We start from the raw sequence: 23,677 nt of genomic DNA on the forward strand, positions 1-23,677 counted from the left end.
TCCTGAGAGTGATAGTGACCCTGGCAGGGAGAGGGAGGAGCAACAGCAGTTTCTGGACGCTAGGCACTGGCGCAGTGTCAAGCGGGAGATGGCAGGCGCTGAGAGGAGGCGCTCAGTCCGCTTGGCGCGATGGCAACAGCGGCGCCCCGATGCCCCATGGGAAAGGGGTGGACTCTCCTCCTAGCCCATAAGTTCAGACTCCCTCCGAACGGAGATCAACTGATTCCTAAGGTTAGAACCCCCAAGTAGGCAGCTCTCTTAAGTCTCACTCGTAGGAGCAAGCAATTAGCATCTGTAAGCATCATTAGGTTGAATGGAAATAAAGCCTTGGAAAAGAGTCCTATTGTCTGCGTGTTGATTCTGGCTACCTGAGGATTTCAGAAGGCAGCAGGGGCAACCTCCCGACAGAAACCACTCAAGGTGTTGTTCTTTTCAAATTGACAATCTGAAAACTAACTGACCTTGCTTCTTTGCATTTAATGTACTTGTACTGAAGAAATCAAGCCAAATATATATTCAAATTTACACAAATTGTGTATGCAGAAGCCTCAGTTATTTGTTTGTTTGTTTGTTTGTTTCTACAGTGCATGTAAGTACTGTACTAAGTACTGTAAGAAGTTATAATAAATTTAACTCTGCCCATCAGCTCAGAAGAAATTATGTCTTGGGTCACTTCCACACTAGCCCTTTTCTCTGAAATGGCCATAATTTGTTCAGTTAGTTATTACGGAGTATCTGAATGCCAAACTGTTGCATTTTATTCTAGTGTTTCTTGTGATTTGCTCCTGTCTTTTCAAATGCATGGTTCATGAATTTTTTCTGACTTTAAAGGAATTGTGGACTGGCAAAGTGCATTTGATGCAACTGGTGGGAAGAAGTCCATACTTAGTAACATCCATAATTTCTGCATTCCGAGTGTGGCCTTTGGCATCCTTTACTGGCTTATCCCAAGCAGTACAAGGACAGTCTCACACGCCCTTTTCTCCTGCTTTCCCTCTCTGTTTCTCATTGCCATTCAGGAAAACAAACCTTTCTGGCTTCAACAAGGAGGAAATCAGTTCCTTCAATTCATTAGAGAAAAGATGAGCAATTTTTTTAGGCAACGGATTGGGGAGCGCAGGAAAAGGATCTTTGGGATGCAGGTTCCCACCTTCCTCCCATTCATCAGGCCTGAAGAATCCAGACTTCCTTTCAAGGTGCTTCACCATAAACAGTGTCCTTGGCAAGCAACATGCTATGGAAGGGTGTTTATCCTGTATAGCACTGGCCCTTTTATGCAGTTCCCATGGCCGTGATTCCAGGGCACCTCCTCTGCCTTCGCTATAACAGCTGCTGAGGGCAACTCTGAATCCCAGCCTTGGCCTGATAGCTCCCCCTCCCCTCCAGAGTCAGTTGCAGAGTCTTCTCCTTCATTTGATTATTCACAGAGGGAGCAGTAGTTTTCTTTCAAGTCAGCAACCAGTGCAGCCACTACCCAAACAGTGACAATACATTCCCTTCCCTGGATGTGAGCTAGCAAGGGAACTCTCTTCCCCTTCACATGTCCCTCCCCACCTCCCCATCTCTGTCCTGTGCAGCCAAGCATGTCTGCTTCCTGCCACTCTGGCTATTTTAAGCTTTCAGGACATTGATTTATTTTATTTTCATTGCTGTTTCTACAACAGCAGCAGCAGCAAAGAGAGAGAGAGAGCGCGTACAAGTGGTAAGATTTGAAGTAAAGTTCAGAGGAGAAGTACAGAGGAAAGAAACAAGTTCAGGAACTAATTATAGGATCATCTCAATAATGAGGCTGGTTTTTACAGAGCCCCAAAGCCTGGCTCAGGAGAACTTTTACAGCATCACTAACACTATGGGGAGTCCTAATCCATACCTAATCACAGGCCAGGCTGCAAGCCAAAGAGTCTATCTAAAGAAGGCTGGAACAGGGAGGCAGGCAAGTGGACGAGGAGGATTGCAAGGGAAGAAGGCAGGGAGATTAGACCAGGGGTGGGAGGAAGGTAGAATGAGATCTACTTGTAGATCTCTTGGTGATTTGCAGTAGATAAGCAAGGGTTTCTGAGTCCTAACTGTTTCACAGTAGCAAAAATAATAAGCCTTCTGCCCTGCCCTCAAATTTTGCTGTGTCTGTCCTCTGTAGCAACTCAGATGTAGATTTGTACTTGTATGTCATCATCATCATGGCGATCACTCATGACCGAGTAAGATTGTCTTCCAAGGGTAGAGTCTTAACAGTGGGTCTGCAGGTGGCTGTGAAGGCCAATTCTGGATCCACACAGCCTCCCATAGTGAGGACATAGGTTTCCAGGTGGAAGGCGATCACGATGAGCGTTTGCTTGACGTGCCTTCCGTTGAGCTCATTTCTCCCTTTCGCCCTGTACTCGTGCTTCTTCAAAGTCCATAGTGCCTTTAATATAGGCTGACCTCCAGTTGGAACACTCATGGGTTAGAGCTTCCCTGTTCTCAATGCTTATAGATAGAATCATAGAATAGTAGGGTTGGAAGGGGCCTACAAGGCCATGGAGTCCAACCCCCTGCTCAATGCAGGAATCCAAGTCAGAGCATCCCTGACAAATGGCTGTCCAGCCTCGTCTTAAAGGCCTCCAGTGTGGGAGAGCCCACTACCTCCCCAGGTAATTGGTTCCATTGCCGTATTGCTCTGACACTCAGGAAGTTTTTCCTGATGTTCAGCCGGAATCTGGCTTCCTGTAACTTGAGCCCATTATTCCGTGTCCTGCACTCTGGGATGATCAAGAAGAGATCCTGGCCTTCTTCTCTGTGACAACCTTTCAAGTACTTGAAGAGTGCTATCATATCTCCCCTCAGTCTTCTCTTCTCAAGGCTAAACATGCCCAGTTCTTTCAGTCTCTCTTCATAGGGCTTTGTTTCCAGTCCCCTGATCATCTTTGTTGCCCTCCTTTGAACCCTCTCCAGCTTGTCTGCATCCTTCTTAAAGTGTGGTGCCCAGAACTGGACACAGTACTCCAGATGAGGCCTAACCAGTGCTGAGTAGAGGGGAACTAGTACTTCCCGGGATTTGGAAGCGATGCTTCTATTAATGCAGCCCAAAATAGCATTTGCCTTTTTTGCAGCCACATCACATTGTTGGCTCATATTCAGCTTGTGATCGACGACAATTCCAAGATCCTTCTCGCTCGTAGTGTGGTTGAGCCACGTATCCCCCATCTTGTAACTGTGCATTTGGTTTCTTTTTCCTAGGTGCAGAACTTGGCATTTGCCCCTATTAAATGCCATTCTGTTGTTTTCTGCCCAGCACTCCAGTCTATCCAGATCACTTTGAATTTTGTTTCTGTCTTCCAAAGTATTAGCTATCCCTCCCAATTTTGTGTCATCTGCAAATTTGATCAGCATTCCCTGCACCTCCTCCTCCAAGTCATTAATAAAAATGTTGAAGAGCACTGGGCCCAGGACTGAGCCCTGCGGTACCCCACTCGTTACCTCTCCCCAGCTTGAGAAGGTCCCATTGATAAGCACTCTTTGAGTCCGATTCTGTAGCCAACTGTGGATCCACATGATCGTTGTTTCATCTAGCCCACTTCAAGCAAGTTTGCTCATCAGGATATCAAGGGGCACTTTGTCGAAAGCTTTGCTGAAGTCGAGGTATATGATGTCTACAGCATTCCCACGGTCTACAAGGGAGGTGACTTGATCAAAAAATGAGATCAGATTTGTCTGGCAGGACTTGTTTTTGACAAATCCATGTTGGCTTCGAGTAATCACGGCATTGTTGTCAAGGTGCTTCCAGATGGATTGCTTTATCATCTGCTCCAGAATTTTCCCAGGGATTGATGTCAGACTGACTGGTCTGTAGTTCCCAGGTTCCTCCTTTTTACCCTTTTTGAAGATAGGGGCAACGTTAGCCCTCCTCCAGTCATCTGGCACTTCCCCCGTCCTCCATGATTTCTCAAAGAGAATAGACAGCGGTTCTGAGAGTTCTTCTGCCAGTTCCTTTATTACTCTAGGATGCAGTTCATCTGGCCCTGGAGATTTGAACTCATTCAAAGTAATGAGGTGTTCCTTGACCATATGCCTGTCGATCTCAAGCTGCAATCCTGCCCCTTCAGCCTGTACTTCGCCTTTGCCAGGGGGGTCATAGACCCTCTTTTGGGAGAAGACTGAGCCAAAGTAGGAATTGAGCACCTCTGCCTTTTCTTTGTCATCTGTTATCATTTTGCCATCCTTATTTAATAGCTGAACAACCATTTCTTTCCTCTGCCTTTTACTATGCACGTAGCTGAAGAAAGCCTTTTTGTTGTTTTTAGCATCCCTCGCTAACCTCACCTCGTTCTCCGCTTTAGCCTTCCTGACGCCATCCCTGCAATTCTGTGCTACCTGCCTGTACTCTTCCTTTGTTACTTGGCCTTCTTTCCACTTCCTATATGTGTCCTTTTTTGTTTTCAGGTCATCCCTAAGCTTTTTGTGAAGCCACATTGGCTTCTTCTGTTGTCTTCCACCTTTTCTTCTTGTTGGAATTGTTTGTGATTGTGCCTTGGGAATTTCCTTTTTTAAAAGTTCCAACCCATCTTGGACTTCTTTTCTCGCTAGCATTGTTTGCCATGAGACCTTACTGATCATTGTTCTGAGTTTATTAAAATCAGCTTTCCTAAAATCCAGGGTACGCGTTTGAGTACACTCGGCTTTTGCTTCCCTTAGAACCAAGAACTCAAGTACAACATGGTCGCTTTCCCCCAGAGTTCCTGTAACTGCTACTTTATCCACTAAGTCATCTCTGTTGGTTAGGATCAAGTCAAGGATAGCCGATCCTCTAGTTCCTTCCTCTACTTTCTGTAGGAGGAAGTTATCCGCCACACAAGTCAGGAATTTCCTGGAGGGGCCATGTTTTGCAGAATTTGTCTCCCAACAAATATCGGGGAAATTGAAGTCCCCCATTACTACTACATCATGCTTCCTTAAAACATTGGCTATTTGCTTTTCAAAAGTTTCATCCTTGGCTTCTCCTTGATTGGGTGGCCGGTAGTAGACTCCGACCACCAGGTTCCTTTTATTCTTTGCTCCATTTATTTCAACCCAGATGCTCTCGATGGGGCTACCAAGCTCCTCCTCCTGTATTTCTGTGCAGAGATATGTATTTTTCACATACAGTGCAACCCCGCCTCCCTTTCTGTTCCTCCTGTTCTTTTTGAACAAGTTATATCCTTCAACTGCTGTATTCCAGTCATGAGAGTCATCCCACCAAGTCTCAGTTATACCTATCAAGTCATAATTTCCCTCCTGTATTAAGAGTTCAAGTTCGTTCTGTTTGTTTCCCATACTCTGGGCATTAGTATATAGACATCGAAGCCCATGTGCTTCATAGTCTGGCTTTCTTCCTACATGTGTCTGAAGACTATTATTGGGCGCTATCAGCGCTGTTCTCTCCATTGCAGTGCATGCGCCTACGTCCATTGTTACCCCCAACATTACATCTCCCTTCCCCGTAGGATTCAGTTTAAAGCCCTCCTGATGAAGTTCTTCATGCTGTGGCCAAACACATTCTTCCCAGCCTTTGTGAGGTGCAACCCATCCCTTGCCAACAGCCCATCTTCCAGGAAGTATAGCCCGTGGTCCCAGAATCCAAATCTCTCTCGTCGGCACCACCTTCGTAGCCAGTCATTCACCCGGAGCTTATGTTACATTTTTTTAGAATAGCTTTGAGAACATCTTTAAATCTCTTTTGCTGTCCACCAATATTCCATTTGCCATTCATAAGTTGGGAATAAAGTAGCTGCTTTGGGAGACGATGATCAGGCATTCGAACAACATGGCCAGTCCAGCGAAGTTGATGTTGGAGAATCATTGTTTCAACGCTGGTGGTCTTTGCTTCTTCCAGTACGCTGACATTAGTCCGTCTGTCTTCCCAAGTAATTTGCAGAATTTTTCGGAGGCAGTGTTGATGGAATCTTTTGAGAAGTTGGAAGTGGCGTTTATAGATGGTCCATGTTTCACAGGCATACAGTAAGGTCGGTAGTACAATGGCTTTGTAAACAAGCATTTTAGTCTCCCTGCAAACGCCCTGATTGTCAAACACTCTACGCTTCATTCGGGAGAATGCTAAACTCGCAGAGCTCAAGCAATGCTGAATTTCAGCGTCGATGTCAGCTTTTGTGGAGAGATGGCTGCCAAGATAAGAAAAGTTATTGACATTTTCCAGCATCACACCATTAAGCTGGATTGATGGTGCTACAGAGGGATTGGTTTGTGCTTGCTGGTAAAGCACTTTGGGTTTTTTGATGTTAAGTGAGAGGCCGAGCTTTTCATATGCTTCTGTAAAGATGTTTAGGATAGTTTGGAGATCATCCTCTGAATGTGCACAGATTACATTATCATCACCATATTGAAGTTCTATGACAGAGGTTGTAATTACTTTTTGCTTTTAACCTACTGAGATTAAAAAGTTTTCCATCTGTTCGATATATGATTTCTACACCAGTGGGAAGTTTCCCTTCAACAAGGTGTAGAATCACAACGATAAAGATAATTAATAAAGTTGGAGCAATGACGCATCCCTGTTTAACACCTGATCCCACTTTAAATGGATCACTTTGAGAGCCATTGTTATCCAAGATTGTTGCCGTCATGGAGGAGCTGCAAGTTGTTCACAAATTTATTAGGACATCCAGTTTTCAGAAGGGTGGTCCAGAGAGCAGTTCGATTTACAGTGTCAAAGGCCTTAGTCAGATCAATGCCATGTACAAAGGTTGGTTTTTCTCCCTGCATTTTTCTTGGAGCTGTCGTGCAGTGAAGATCATATCCACTGTCCCCCTGGAGGGGCGGAAGCCATTTTGGGATTCAAGGAGGATATCTTCTGAGATAGGTAGAAGGCGGTCTGCAAGGCCCTTGCCAGGATTTTGCCTGCTGTAGCTAGAAGGGAGATGCCTCACTAGTTTCCACAATCTGTTCTATCACCCTTTTTGAAGAGAGTGATAATTATGGCATCCCTGAAGTCTGGTGGGATCTCCTCCCTCATCCAGATTTTTTCGATGAGCTTGTGAAGCAGTTGTGTAGCTTCAGGCCCACCTTCTTTAAAGACTTCAGCAGGGATCCCATCAGGTCCACTAGCTTTGTTGTTTTTCATGTGGTTGATGGCTTTACTGACTTCCTCCAAACTAGGGGATACTGCAAGCTCATCTCTGGTTTGTTTTTGTGGGATTTGCAAGAAGACCTCATCAGCCACAATAGAGTTACAGTTAAGGAGGTTGTGATAATGCTCTTTCCAACGCAGTGCAATAGACTCTTTGTCCTTTAGAAGTTTGGCACCATCTATTGAGCATAAGGGGCTTGTACCATGATGTCAGGAGCGCCCTAGCTACCTCTTACAGTCCCTGCCAATAGCCAACTCAAGACACAGACGAAAAGGATTCTTTTCAAGGCTTTATTCCTTTTACAACTTAATGACTCTTTCAGATGCTAATCACCAGCGACTAAGCAAAGAACAGCACTGGGGAAAGATAGCATAGTGGTCTATGCTCCAGGTTAGGCAGTTGGTCCCCGTTTGAAGGAGAATCACGGGAAGACCCTGAACTTATGGGCTAGGGAGAGTTCCTCCCACTTTCCCTTGGGTCCTCGGGACGTGACCGTTGCTTGCGCGCCAAATGAACGCTACACCTCCTTTCCACGCCCGGGACGGCGGAGACATGGTGCTGATGGGTGTGGGGGTCCTCAGAAAATATAAGTAGGGATGTCAGAGAATTCCGCCACGGATCTCGGTGAGGCCGAATGCCAGTGCATTCGGCTCCCCGAACTCCGTGGTGGAACAGCCTACCACCCCCCTGCCCCCCCATGGATCCCCCCCGGGACGAGACTTACCTGAGGCAGATCTTCCGGGCGGTGGTGGCTCCAGCGGCAGCTTCGGCGGCGGTGGCTGTGGCAGCTGATCTTCCAACCGGCTGCCGCCACCGCCATTTCCAGTCTTGTTAAAAAAAAAAAAAGATGTGATAGGCTACGTAAAGATTTACGTAGCCTATCATGGCTGGGTTTAAAAAAAAAAAAACACAACATGATAGGCTACGTAAATCTTTACGTAGCCTATCATGGCTGGGTGGGTTTAAAACAAAAAACCGCGTACGCAAATGGCAGCGACTACGGCCACCGCCATTTGCGTTCCTTATTTTTGGCCATCTTAGTCTACGTAAATATTTATGTAGACTATGATGGCGAAAATAAAGGGGAACGCAAATAGCGTAGCAGGTGCTATTTGTGTCCCTTTTTGATTCGCCGTTTTAGCCTACGTAAATATGTACATAGGCTAAAACGGTGAATCAAAAAGGGATGCAAATAGCGCCTGCTATGCTATTTGCGTTCCCCTTTATTTTTGCCGTCATAGTCTACAAAAATATTTACGTAGATTCAGACAGCCAAAAATAAGGAACACAAATGGCGGCGGCCATAGCCGCTGCCATTTGCGTACGCGGTTTGTTTGTTTTTTCCCCAGAGCCCTCCGCGGCCGGAAATCCGGCTGTGGACAGCTCTGGGCTGGGCTGGGCCTGGCCGGCTGCTCCATGGAGCTGCTGCAGAGCACAGCCGGCCATCGAGGATTCCGGGGGGGAGGCCTCCCCCCCATTGAGGATTCCGGTGGGAGGGACGGAACGCCTCCCCCCCCACCATCAACATAATCCGCGAAAGGTAAGTCACTTTCATACATCCCTAATATAAGTAAATCATCGAGATACACAATGAGGAAAGTGTCCAAATAGTCCCAGAAGATGGCATTCATAAAATGCGAAAATGGGGGGGGGGCGCAGGCGAGGGAGGAGGAGGGGCGAATGAAGCCACATCTGAAGTTTGTGTCCAAAAACTCCCACAGAGCTCGAAGTTCCAGCTCCGACATTGAATTCAGCCAGCCAACAGGGATGGTCGCCCCAGGAATGAGGTTAATGGCACAGTCAAAAGGGCGGTGGCGGGGAAGCTGGTCAGCCTTCTTCTTGTCGAAAACATCCCGAAAAGTCGCATACTTCTCTGGGAGGATCACGGTAGCTGAAGAACTGCCAGAAGCCGACGAGGAGGGGGAGGAAAGGGTTAAGGCCTGGACTGGAACTGGTGCCTCGTTCGGGAGGCAATGCTCCCGGCAGTAGGGAGACGCAAACTCCACTTGCTGAAGCCCCCAAGAAATCTGAGGATTATGCTTAGAGAGCCAGGAAACACCCAGCACGATTGGGTATTGGGGAACCTTGGCCAAGTGAAACTGAATCTGCTCAACGTGGGACTGGGCGCGCAGAGTGAGCGGAGTTGTATTCCGGGTCACCACGCCCGAAGAAAGAGGATGCCCATCGATGGTCTCCACTGCCAAGGGGGCAGGAAGGGGCAGGGTAGGAATCTTGTGGAAGAGGGCGAACGTTTCATCCATGAAACTGGTCATAGCCGCAGAGTCCACTAAAGCTAGGGCCTCCACCCCACCCCACTGGAAGGAGCGGAGGTGAACATGCAATAGCAGATGGGAGGGTGGGGGGGTTGCGGAAGGCACCCACCTGGTTTGGAAGCGCCCCCCACACTGGAGACCCCCAACAGGCTTGGGGGGCAGCCTAGTCAGGCCTGGGGACGAGGAGGAGGAAGGAGAGGAGGGGGAGGCAGTGGGGCTGCGGATCTAGCACGGCAGATTTTGGCAAAATGTCCCAGCTTTCCACACCGAAAGCATCGGCGCTCCGCACACCGCCACTCTAGTTCCTCTAGTGGCAGCAAGGCTCGGGTAGCTCCCAGCTGCATCGGGGTCTCCTCCGCCCCCACCGCAGGGGTGAGGGAGGAGGCAGGAAACGTGGGGGAATGGGAGGAGGGAAATCGCGGCCTCCGGCAACCCGCCGGGTCTGCCGGCGCCCCTCCAGCCGACTATCTATCTGGAGGCAGGTCTGGATGAGGTCCTCCAAAGTAGGCGGGCTAGGCATGCGTGCCAACTCATCCCAGATCTTGTCGTTCAAACCATCCAAAAACTGAGCCACCAGTGCGGCATCATTCCACTGTAAATCCTGCATCAGCAAGCGAGAAGTTGTCACGTAGCTGGAAACTGAGTCTTTGCCCAGCCTGAGGTGGCGAACCGCCCGAGAAGCCATCTGCGTGTGCAGGGGGTCACCGAAAAATTTGGCCATTGCTGTCATGAAACCTTGATAGTCCCCAAGCAAGGGGTCATTAGCAAGAAGAAGTCCCAAAGCCCATTCAGCTGCCATGCCTGAAAGTAGGTTAATGATGAAGCCCACGTGAACCTGTTCTGTCAGGAAATCCTCTGGTCGGAGGTGCATGTACAGCTCCGACTGGGCCTGGAAAATCTGAAAAAAGTCCTTTCTCACCAGAAAACTTCTCTGGCAGAGCCAGCGGGAACTTGCGCTGGGGGGGAATCGGAGGTGGTGGAGGTTGAACTGCAGCTTGCAGATTCTGTACAGCAGTCGTCAGTTGAGCCACTTGATCCCGAACAGCCTGGTTCTCTTGCGTGACAGCTTGCACCGCCGGGTCCATGGCAGCCTCCAGAGGCAGCAGGAGCAGAGAGAAGGGGAAAAAAAAGAGGAACGGGGACCAAGCTGTCAGGAGTGTCCTAGCTGCCTCTTACAGTCCCTGCCAATAGCCAACTCAAGACACAGATGAAAAGGATTCTTTTCAAGGCTTTATTCCTTTTACAACTTAATGATTTTTTTTAATTAAATTTATTAATCGCCCATCTTTCAGATGCTAACCACCAGCGACTAAGCAAAGAACAGCACTGGGGAAAGATTGCATAGTGGCTTATGCTCCAGGTTAGGCAGTTGGTCCCCGTTTGAAGGAGAATCACGGGAAGACCCTGAACTTATGGGCTAGGGAGAGTTCCTCCCTCTTTCCCTTGGGTCCTCAGGACGCGACCATTGCTTGCACACCAAACGAACGCTACGCCTCCTTTCTGCGCCCCCCATCGCTACGCCTCCTTTCTGCGCCCCCCATCGCTCGTCATTCCCTGCATCCAGCGTCCAGCAAGCCCCTCTCCAGCACTCTCTCGCTGCCAGGGTCACTATCTATCTCAGGAATGCTGGCAGGAGGAATCTCTGCCAGCTGCTGTGCCTGTGAGGCATGAGCGAGCTCCTCTACCACGGATTGCTGTTCCTCCTCAGAATCAGAACTGTTCTGGGGTTCTATCGGCTCAGTTTCCACCCTGACACATGATTTGTTGGTCCATAGATGGCCTTTGTGGCATTAAAAAAGCCCCGAGCATCATGGACATCTGCAAGTTGCTGGATTTCTTGAGCTTTCTTTATCCACCAGGTGTTCTTAAGTTCTCTAGTTCTGATTTGGACCTCAGCCTTTGCACTGGTGTGGTTTTTTTTCTTAGCGGCACAGTTGATATCTTTTTGCCATATTTGGAAGGCTTTCCTTTTCTTATCAATAATATGTTCAATCTCCCTATCATTCTCATCAAACCAATCCTGATGTTTCTTAGTTTGGTATCCAATCGTTTGTTCACAGGCTGCGATAATGGAGGTCTTCAATTTATTCCAGTGTTCCTCGACATTTTCAGGGGTTTTCATGGATAGATGTTCCTTGAGAGTTGCTTGAAAGCTGCTTGAAAGCAGACTCGCTTAATAGGATCTTGAAGGGCTTGGGTGTTCATTTTACGTCTTAGTTTTCTTCCTTGGAGCCTACGTTCAGGGACAATCTTAATGGCCATCGTAGAATGAATTAATCGGTGGTCTGTCCAACAGTCATCAGCACTCATCATGGCTCTAGTGAGGAGTGCATCACAACGATCTCTGGCACAGATAATTACATAGTCTAGGAGATGCCAATGCTTCGACTGAGGATGCTTCCATGATGTTTTAAATTTATTTTTCTGGTGAAAGAGTGTGTTGGTAATAACAAGATTATGCTCTGCACATTTAGTCAGAAGTAAAATTCCATTCTGGTTGTTATTGCCAACTCCTTCTTTCCCAATGATCCCCGGCCACAAATCAAAATCACGCCCAACTCTTGCATTGAAATCGCCCAGGAGGATAATTTTGTCCTCCTTAGGTATCTCTGATAAGATGGTGTCCAGCTGGGAGTAAAAAATTTCTTTGATGTCTTCATCAGCATCTAATGGTGGTGCATAGGCACTTAAAATAGTTGCCTGCTGGTTTTGGGTGAGTTTTATTCAAAGCATTGAGAATCGTTCATTAATGCCAGTAGGAGCTTCTGACAAGAGCTTCATAAGATCATTTTTAGTAGCAAAGCCTACTCCATGTATTTGTCGTTCTTGTTCAGGCAGTCCTTTCCAGAAGAAGGTATAACCTCCTTTTTCTTCCTTCAGTTGTCCCTCTCCTGCTCTTGGGGTTTCTTGGAGTTCTGCTATGTCAGTGTTAAAACGTCTCAGCTCCCTTGTAGTGATGGCAGTCCTATGTTCAGGGTGTTCACTATCTGTATTGTCCAGCAGTGTCCGTATATTCCATGTTCCAAAGTTCATTTGTCTTTTACAACTGCTAAGTGGTGACCCCACTGGACACGGGAATCCAGTCAGGGAGGAGTGAGGCAGACTATGTTTAGGGCACCTTTTCTAGCCCCCTCCCCATATGGGGTGAGCAGAGTGGATCCTAAATAGGACTGCTCAGTCGTGGATACAGCTGCTGAACTACTCAACTGCCTCGGTCCTTGAGTTAGGACGGCTGAGTCTGTATCTACCGCCCATGTGCCGGTCCATGACTAGGGGCTTCCGGATTTCACAGTCCTGCCCCCGTTGCCATTCACCGATCACCATGGGACTTTTGATTGTTGGGTGGATTGGAAGACACCTGTGTGTGAATTTGTTTTATGTGTGGAGATCAGTGCACAATGATCAACACACAGTCTTCAGAGAAAAAGGTTCTAATCCAATGGCATGAATAACATGATGATTGGTAGTCCTTTATCTGCTGCAGCCTTCATCCACCTTCACAGCCGTTGTAACATACACCCTGTTATCTTCCACCTGTTCTGCCGTTGAGGACTTTCTTGGATCGTTCTTTGTCTGGTTCCTCCCCCTTGATCTTACCGCCATGGGTGTCCCTGCTGGCAGTACATAACTCCTGACGGCTTCACTCACAGGGTTCATTGGAACACACAAGCCCACTCACCACAGCAAGGTGACGATCCAGCGAGTGTGACTTGTATGTGCAGCTCATGGGGTACTGCAGGTAATTGGCTCCATCCCTTGAGCAACTATTTTCCTTCTGGCTTCACCCACAACTGTACAAACAGTTCACCTTCACTTGTGAAGTTGGTAACACTGATCTGCATGGCCACCATTGTATTAACATTTTCCTACCACCACGGGAAATTTACAATAGTGCCTATTCAACAAAAGGTATGCATGTGGGTGATTGCATTGCCTTATACCACAGGGATAAATCATGAATGCAAATAGTGCATCAAGTCATGAAATGGGCTACAGTGGAATTAAAAAATAAGGTATTCAAAGGTTTAATAAATGTAAGGAACACCATTCGGCTTAGGACTGGCCCTGGCTTCTATGTCAAGGCTTACCTGAACTTGAGAAATACTGTTACCATTTCAACAGTTTCCTTGACACTACTTTTTGACCATGCTGGTGACCTCTTGGACTTGGTTGCACCTTTCCTGACCTATGGTACATTCTAGCTGAACTTCTATTATTGTGGTTTTGAGTAACCCCCAAGCATTCTGGGGAGATTTTGCACTCTTGGCTTTCTCTTTCACCTTCCTTTTTACCCAGTCCCTTCATTTTTTAGAAGTTTCCCCTTTCGATATCAAATTGTTGGCAATTTTCTACCTATATATAAATTAAATTTGATGGCATTGTGGTCACTGTTTCTAGTATGTTCAGCACCACTCAGATCTTGCACTTGTTCCTGAGCATCATCTAAGATTAAATCTAGGCTCACCTTCCCTCTGGTTGATTCCATGACTAATTGTTCCAGGGCACAGTTGTTTAGGGTATCTAGAAATTCCACCTCTTTGTCATGACCAGAATATGCATTTATCCAGTCTTTGTGAGAGTAACACTTTCTCCTTTTGATGCCTCCCTAATTTAATTCACCATCTCAATATCACCCTAAGCATTTTGGTTGGGGTGGGCAATAGCATGCCCCCAGTACTAAGAGAGCAATCCTATGGGGATAGCCGGCCACCTCCGAACTCAGAGGTGACTGTATCCAATGCACACTGGGAGGAACGTGGAGGGGATCATTTCCTCCATGCTCCAGCCTCCCTACATTTGTGGCTAGATGGCTGATTTTGGCTGTCTAGCCATGGGACATCAGAGTGTGGGTTAAGGAGACCAGATGACACATAGGAAGTGTTGTACCAGCACTTACAAACCCCCTACCCCCAGGAACGCCTCCTTTCCCCTGCTGCATGCTACTCTTCTGAGTGCAGAGATGATCCGTGCTGCCTACAAGGTGGCAGGACAGAGGATGGGGCAGCAGTTATCCAGGAACCGACCAATCCTATGACTGTCTAGCTGCTGTCTGGCAGCCATAGGATTTCACCCTAAATTACTTTTAGGACCATAGTTTGAAGTTGTCTTGGTTAAGTTTAACCACAGTTTAAAGTTTGAACAACATGCTAAGCTGTGGTGAATCTAATACAGAAATGGAACCTTCTGATGGAGGACAAAGGGAAGCATCTGAGTCCAAGGCTCATCCAGGCTTGTTCTTCTAATACTAAACTATGGTTTAGTGTTATGTTTGAACCAGCCCTATAAATTCCCACCATCACATGAGGCATTTCTCTAGTTAAAGTGAGATGCTGAAAGTGGTCATAAAATATGTGTGTGGGTTGAAGTAAACTACCTTGTGAAAGACTGACATCCAGGCCAGAATGAGGAAGTGTTTGTTAAGAAAACAGACAAAATATTGTCAGCTGTTAACCAGAAAATATTGTCAGCTGTTAACACAGTCAGACTGTGGGGTTCCGTGATGAATCAAACCATAAAGTTGAATCATGAATAGCCTGAATGCTCTTTGTGTTACCATGTCTTCCCATAAATCAGCTGTTTTTAATTTATGCTGTACAACTAAATTGCCTTGACTGAAAACTGCATTAGGATCTGTTAAAATAAGGAATTTCCTGGTAGAGTACTAATGACAAAAGGTGTTTTCACTAGTTACAAATGGTAATGAGTTGGCTTGGTGCTACAAACTAAAAGCAAGAGCAACATCAAGGAACAGCAGAGCATACCACATTTAATTTAATTTATAAATAGCTGTCTTCCATACATTATATTGTGTTACCAAAATTCACTATTAACAACATTCAGAATTGATGTATTATACATTGAAAGGTGTTCATAGTGTCACCAGTGACATCTAGCATGTTTTACTCAAGCTTATTATTAGGAAATTAGTTCCATATGTAGAGCTGCACTATATAATAAATCCTTTGACATTTTAACTACTTTCATTCCATATCCCACTTCTATGCTCAGCTTTCTGCTCAGCCACTTATGCTCCCTCACATTTTCATACCTTCTTCTCCCAGTATTTGCTCAACTGCTCTCACATATACTCTTCTCCCATACACATGGGACTTGCCACCTAGTAGGAGGTGGCCAAATTGGAGAAGAGTGTAGGGAATGATGCTTCAATAATCCTGGCACCATATGGATGCGAAGGTTCTTCAGGAGCCAAAACATGAAGAGACATGATCTAAGCAAAGTATGATTTTATTACTTTAGTAGTAAACAAGTACTTAGGTTGAGGGCTACCAGAATCTTTCATGGCTGCATGGCCAGGCCTACCTTGTGGGCACAGAGAGGGGGAAAGAGAGAGATTGAGTCCTAACTCAGAACTGAGCCAGGACTGCTCCAGATACTGGTAGGATAGAATTGTTAGGAAAACATGGAATAGACTGCTAATTATAGACATCATGTAATTTCTGTTCCTATGCTAGACTTGAAAGAGAGTTTGCTGTGATAAAAGTTTTCTAAATCACTTTGAGAGACTTAGGGGTTCATCACACAGAGCTTTTATCCTGCTATTGAGATGGCTGTCTCCCGGATGTTTGCGGGCTCTTCAGATGACGACGCCGTTACCCTCCAGGGTGTCTCACGTCATTTCCTCCAGCCTATCTCGTGTTTTCTCCAAACACACACAAAAAATGTATTTTTTCCAGCCCACGGAACAGGAGCACCATGACCTCCCTGTGAAATTCTCCAATAGGAGAAGAAATCACTGTGTCTGCCTGCTGTGGGCGTTTGTTCTCAGTTGTTGGGGACATGGTCAGGATGAGATTTGACAGGGGTGAGGGCAAGAATCGCCTGCCGATTGCGTCTCCTGCATCTGTGTTTCTCAACTGGAAGGAGAAGGGAGTCAAATGCCTCCCTGCAAGAAGGGAGACACATCTGATCCCCCAGCCCACCAAGCTCAGAAGCAATGTCCTCTGTTGTTTCAGGGCACCTTATTAAGTTCGGTAGGGCTTACTCCCAAGTAAGTGTGCTGAGGGTTGCAGACTTACAGGGTGATCTTATGTCTACTCAGAAGTAAGCCCCATTGAGTTCAGTGTGGCTTACATCCACATGAGTGCGCCAAGGGTTGCAGACTTACAGCACAGTCTTACATTTTATGACTACTCAGAAGTAAGTCAGAAGTTTCCTGCAAGAAAACAGCTGCAAGAAAACAGTACAGCAGAAGTTAAGCTACAAAAACAAAACAAAACTGTGTGAACAGAATGCTGGACTAGATAGACCCTTGGTCTGAACCAGCATGGCTCCTATGTTCTTATGTAATGCCACTACCAGTGTGGAAGTGAACAGTAAGTACTGTATCTCTTTCCACATACCTTTTCACAGGCAACATTTGAGTTGGGAAGCTGAGATCGGGGTGCTGTTACAGTTGGGTCATAAAAGTGCCCCTGAGGATTAGTAACTCCAACTAGGTTGCATTTGCTCAGTGATAGACTTATGCTGACAATTTCTTGTTAACCTTGTCAGCCTCAAAGAAACTGTAATCTCCAATTTACAGAAGTAGATCTTTTCTTTTAAATTGTAATCACAAGTCATTACAACAATATTAATTTGCACTGCCTTCTGGTAGGAAAATGAATTCTACATAAAGAGAGGGGAAGTCTCCATCATCTTTATTTCCAACACACCATAAAACTATTTTTACTTCCATCAGGAGCGCTTTGTTTTGTTAACCTTTCTCAAACTGGCAAGCAGCTGTTCTCTTGGCTACTATTGATTTACCTTACGTAGTAGCTGTAAACCAAGCAGGGGATCACTGTCATTACCAAACAAGACTTTCTAGGAGCTTCCATATATTTAATATTCCCCTTTTCATGTAAGGATGCCATTTAGACATTAAATGAATATATGTCAGCATGGCTGCACATTTCCCAAGTTAGTATGCTGGGAATAATTAAGGCTTGATGTTTTATTTAAGCACTGAAGGCGCCACTTAACTTTGGAATGTGCCCAGTTTCTCAGTAAATGAACACTTCAAAAGTTAGTCAAAGTTTAGTCCTCTGAATCTGGGAATCCAAGAATATGCTTTATAAAGTTAAGCTTGGGTAAAAAACAAACAAACCAAAAATGATCTTTTAAGCTTAAAATGTTCAGGAAGCTTTTCATGCTTCTGTGGAAGTAAGTCACTGGAAGTATTCCTAGTCTTATTTTGTTTAACATTTTGTTAGACTCCAGATGGCATAATTTAGTGTTCAGTATTAGTGTTTATTTTCAAAACTGAAGTCATTTGTTGAAACATGAATCATGCCAGAGGTTTAATAATTGCCTCATCCAGCGGATGTTTACAAAGAAAAGGTGAATCTGAGGGGGAGTGTTATGGTCCATATGTGGATATATAAAAGAGATTCTAATGATTTTTAAGCATCTACTTTTAAAGTGTGTAGATACACAAAATAAACACAAAAGTTTATTTTAAAAATGTCAGACATAAACATAACTTTTTTGCATTAGATGAGTTTAAATGAAATGTAAAATCTACCCCCAAAGCTCAATAATGTTAAAAATGTATTGCCCAGCTTTCTAAAGGATAATAGTTTTATTGATATCATTATATGTACATCATTATAGTTACAACAATAATTCTTATCTTTTCCAGGACCAAATGTTTTCGTGGGAAAAAGGTCCATGGGGAATATGACATCAAAGTTGAACAGGTACTAATTTACTGTCAGTTTTACACACACCTTTTTTCCTATTCACGATATCATTTAAATACTGTACTCAGGCTGTTGAGAATAAGCTAGAGACCCACAATGACATTTCATATGTATTTGCATAAAACCAATACAATGCAATTTACATAAAATCTGCACAGCTGGGAGATCCATAGCTTTCTTCTGAACTTGTACAGTGTTTAATACCAGCCTGGAAATTAGTTATCCATCTATATCTAATCTCTTATATAAAAAAAGTCCTCACGAGAAGCCAATATTGACCCTATATAACATTGATTCATTGATTGATTGATTGGATTTATATCCCACCCTTCCAATGCAAACACATTGTTTACAACAGTGAAAATATCACAATCACATCATAACAAAACAGTATAAAAAACAAAACCATATAAAAATAATTTATTTAAAATGAAGGCACACATTTAGAATTATTTGTATGAAGTTCTTTATTTTATTTTCTTAGAAGTCCATAATTATGTCCATTTTTATACATCCATACATTCATTCTACCATAAATTTGTACCTGATGTGTGGTTAAATTCTCCTTAGCGCTAGTCAGAATAATACAGTCTTGGCAAGCTGCTGAATAGCAGAACACACACAGTCAGCCCCCCATGGTATTTGGCAACCTTTGAGTTCACTTGAAGAGACTCATCCTGAAGATTGAGCAGATCCTGGGCTTAGAGTCATAACAGAACAATTGACCAAATAATCTTGCCGGAAGCAAAGCAATAGTGAATCACCTATGTGAGGCTACATTTAGCAAAATCACTCAAATCAAAGAGCACTTTTTGAGTTGGAAATAACTGGATTATTGATAGGCAGGCATATTTCAGCACTCCAGTGATTTCCCCTAAGTATGATTCAGTCACCAACCACGAATTTCCCCCAAATTTTGGAAGTATCACAGTCTTGATTAATTTGAGGCACAAAAGTGCCTCCATCAATTTTGCCCATCCTAGTTTACCCTTTCGGGACTCATTTATTGTGATGGCTTTCACAATAAATCATCTCTATTTTCTGTTGGTGGCCTGGAACCACTATTGACTTTACCTGAGAGTCTTCCTCTCAGCCTTTATTGTTATATTTGGACACTGTGTCCTTTGACATACTTCAACCCCCTTTTAAAGGAACCATTTTTCTTAGCTGAAAGTCCAGCTTCAGCTACAGGATGGATCTACTGAGATCTCAGGAAAGGTATCTTTCAAGCCCTATCCTATTTTCTCAGGAAAGGTATCTTTCAAGCCCTATCCTATTTTCTGGAGGTTTTCCACCTATAAATTGTAGACTCCTATCCTGTATCCTCTGTTGTGTTGTGTGCTTGTGTATGTTACAGTTTGGGCTATCCGTGAACTAGTTTTGGGGTGGAAGCCCTGCTTTCCCCTGGTCAACTAGAGGGAAGAATTGCAGCTGGGCCTCCTAAATTGGGCACCTTTTGTCCCTTCTTCACCCCATTGCTATCAAGTCAAACTCTACAGAGAGGTTGCCTTAATACACAATGAGTCTTCGGGCCCCTTTCTGCAGAATGTAGTTCTCAAAGAAGATAAGAAGGATTGTGCACAAGACTCTGGAAATTGGAGTGAATGTGGATAAGATATAGGTAGCCCCAATCCTGTTCTCCTCTTTTGTCACAGTGACCATGCATCAGGACCAGCCCTACCACACAACCTATATAGACTCAAGGACAGTTTGATTTCTAGACAAACTGATATATTGTTTTTGGCTTTCATATGAAAAATATTTCAAAAAGTGTTTTGCATTCTAAATAGAGTTACTAACATGCCCCAAGGAAAGAGCAATTTATTTTTACTTGTTCTGCCTTTTTTTTTACTTGTTTTTTACTTGTTTTTACTTATTTGTAGCAATTTCTTGTTTTACTTGTTCTGCCTTTGCCTGCCTGCAGTGCAAAATGTTAAAGAAAGAGATCAGCAGTGCTAACCCTAAATAGAGTAGCAGCTTCAAATATATGAAGAATCTAATCTAACTGGTTTATTTATGCAGGTTCTTTTTTTTATCTTACAGGCACAATTTTCAGAGGTCAATTTAATAGCTCACGCTGATGGCAATTACGCTGTAGACATGCAAGCGTTCCGAAATGGCATTAAAGTTGTCAGGTAAGTTGTGTATCAAAATCAGAATTAATCTAAATCAGTAGAAGCATAATCATGAATGGTGGTCTTCACTAGATTAGGATCCCTTCATCTACCTTTCCACAAGCAAGTACACAATCAGAATCCATGGCCCGTCTGGTTCTGCAAGTGCCTCCATCTTCTTCCAGACAGTTCCATGAATAGCAATCCCTAAGTGTAAAAACATTACTACAAAATACTACTGTCCCTCCCAGCCGTTGCGGAAAGAACTGTGCCAACTCCTTTCTGAGGTCCCAACGGCAACTTCAGGTTGCCTCATAGAGCTGGAAAAGGGGGCACTCTGGTGGGCAACGAGGGGAGGGTGAGTGGAGAGGCCAGAATCCACAGAACCCTATGGCTTTTCCACTGCCCGTCCCTGCCTGCTGTTTCAAAGTTGGTGGGTTGCGCTGGCAGTAAGTGAGCTAGACTGCTTCAGAGGCCCGTCTAGTGGGTGGGTGCGGCTTTTTTGGAGGAAGAGCGGGTGGAAGAGGAATGGGAAGTGAAATCGCCGCCTCCTTCCTCTGTGTGCTGCTGGCAACAGCCCAGAAAGGTATAGGATTTTGAGAGGCCTCCAGGCTCAGAGACTTCTGTCTAGTGAGCTGGAATCCCATAAGATTGTGCCTTTTATGTACTTCTGCAAACCTTGACATTCTCCCAAGTGTGCCTCCCTCTTGTTTTTCAGTGGGCCCCTTTTTGCCTGCAAAGCTATCACCATGGGCCAGCCAAGTTCAGCATTTGAATGAAAGATTTATGATAATCTAATAGGTAATTTTGACAAAATTGATTGTGATATGATCTTTAAAATAAAATACTTTTAAAAGTCAAAGCCAATATCTGCAGGAACTATCCACATCCACATACAAGCAGTTTGGGAAGCCCTCATCAAAAATGCAGTGGTGGTGCAATCTATCCTCAAGCCCCTTACTACTTCAGGTTCATTGGATAGGCAGTCTCTGGGGATGCCTCTTCCATAATGCCTGGCTCTGAGGAAGGACCCCCTCAGAGCCAGGCATTTGGCTTGGCTCTCTGAAGAGTTGTACCGGCCGCTCTTTCTGGGTGATGCGGCTGTCCGGAGTATGTGGTACAGTGTCACCTTATCTGAGTGAGAAGCGGCTGAGGGCCCTCTTGATGGGAGAGGGGGAGCATGGGATTCGCCGCTCCACCCACTACACTGTGTGAGGCAGGGGATTCACCTTTGATTTTAGAAGACAAGAAATGTGTTTTATACCTTAACCAGCACAAGTTGAAGTGGCACAACTGAAATGCCCTAAAGAAACTTGAATCATGATCCAGATCTGAATTTATATCTGTATCTGTTTTTTTAAATTGGGCCAGACCAGCTTACAGGTTTTGACTCTGAAACTAAAGAATGTTCTTGAGTTCCTCTTGAAGCTTCACTCTGAAAATCTCCAAAAAATAAACATACAAGCAAGATCTTTCACAGTATTTATCACACCCTGTCCTAGATAGAATAGAGAGGTGACGAAGAAAGTACAACCCTGAAAAATAAATCGTGGAAGAAATTTGTCACTTGAATTTGTTTTTTCCTAAAGGCTTAATCTGAATTTTCCTTGAGACTAGGTGATAGATCATTGTACTATACAAACACTGATGCCCCCTCCACGATTGTTGAAATGATTACTGAGGGAATGTATGTGGAGTGCTATAGACTATCAGAGCACTATATAAATGTTACATATTATTATTAAGAACATATTTATTTATTACATTTCTACATTTAAATATTTTATATATTTATTTAAATTTATTTTAAAATTTATACTTGCAGTATACAAGTTTACAATGATAAAAAATAACAACAACAACAATAAAATAACAACTAAAACAATAAATACAACAATGAAATGTTTTAATATTTGACAATGAAATGTCAAATATTAAAATATCAAAACATTAAAAATACAAAAGAGCCAGCAATAAAGTTAATAATCAGACCAACAGATTAAATGCCTTCTGGAAGAGGATGGTCTTAACCTGGCATCTAAGCATATGCAGTGTAAACTCTAGGCAGATCTCCCTGGGAAGAGCATTCCACAGATAGGGGGCCACTACAGGGAAGCCACCCACCGTCACTCCATTGTAGGCAATGGCACCCAGAGAAGAGACTTGCTGGATCAGACCAAAGGTCTAGTCCAACATACAATTGCCAGCAGTGGCCAGTGCCTATGAAAGGCCTACAAACAGACTTCCTATTTTGGACCAGATTCTGATCTCAGGTACACCTTCCAATTCCAGGTCCACCATGGTGCCTGGTGGCATTTTGGACCAGATCCCAATTTCAAATCCAAAATTATTCTGTAGTGCTGGTGTAGCATAGTGGCTAAGAGGCTATGCTATGAATTGGGAAGCTCCCAGTATAAATCTTGCCTCTACCATGAACTCACTAGGTGATCTTAAGCAAACCACGTTCTTACAGCCTTAGTACCTCCACCTATGTTGTAAATTCCACAATATGGGAATAATAATACTAGGAAGGCCTGGTGTGCTATGGTCCATGGGGTCACGAAGAGTCGGACACGACTTAACAACTGAACAACAACAATACTACCCTATCTTACAGGGTTGTTGTAAAGATTAAAGCAAGTTAATGTATGTGAAACACTTTGAACAATCTCAGGTGTTATACAAATCTCAGTATCATTCTTCTTATCCTTCTTATTATTTCATTTGAACAGGTTATTGCTAAAACCTGTGGTGTTATTTTGAGTTATATCACAGTCAATTAGATTAGCGTGTGGTGAGCTGTGTTTCAACAGCTGTGGAATTTGTACAGCAAAAGAACAAGCCCCTTATTAATAAGACATACTAATGAAATCAACTTTGGTGGGCAGATTTATTTTTCAGATCGTAAAAATATTTTCTGAAAATGCTTATTCATTTGGCCGTTCTGTTAGGGTTTGTTTTTTTTTTTTTTTTACTAACGTTGTTTGTTTCTGTAAAGGCATTTCAATATTTGTGGAAGCTTGCCTTTAATATTACTGAAAACTTCCTGCCTTTGCAGAACAGATGATTCATTATAAATGAAGTCCCCCATTACACTAAGGTAGATTTATCCATGTTCCTTTGCAGTAAATAGGAAAAAAAATCCCACAAATAGCTGTGTTGCACCCATGATTAATACTAACATAGGGTTTGTCCAGTCTTTCCATGGGCAAACATCTACACTTTATGGTAACTTCCCAACTCACCTGGTTTCCAATTCCAGATGACACTGCTTTGATGTAAGATCTCAACCATATGAAAGTAGACCCAGCATTACAGAGATATTATGAACTAGGCACTGTACATTATGAGGAGCAAGATTGGAGCCATAGGCTTCATTCCTTGACATTGTTGTTCAGTGAGAAGCCCCATTAGTAAGAAATCCCCTTGCATACAATTGAAATAAAAGCAGAGGATTTCTCCCTTCATCACAAAATATAAGGAAACAA

At 44.2% G+C, this 23,677-nt stretch overlaps 1 protein-coding gene across 1 annotated transcript in view; it reads left to right on the forward strand.

Moving 5' to 3' along the window:
* SYN2 (synapsin II) overlaps positions 1 to 23,677 on the forward strand; it is a 323,398-nt gene that overhangs the window by 152,919 nt on the left and 146,802 nt on the right. Inside the window, exons 2-3 of the mRNA XM_084832467.1 lie at positions 18,015 to 18,072; positions 20,119 to 20,210. Coding sequence (XP_084688593.1) covers positions 18,015 to 18,072; positions 20,119 to 20,210 — 150 coding nt within the window. The remainder of the gene's footprint in view (positions 1 to 18,014; positions 18,073 to 20,118; positions 20,211 to 23,677) is intronic.

Source organism: Heloderma suspectum, chromosome 2 (assembly GCF_057233095.1).
Source record: "Heloderma suspectum isolate Gila_16-S chromosome 2, 16-S_ref, whole genome shotgun sequence".
NCBI classification, from domain to species: Eukaryota; Metazoa; Chordata; class Lepidosauria; order Squamata; family Helodermatidae; genus Heloderma; species Heloderma suspectum.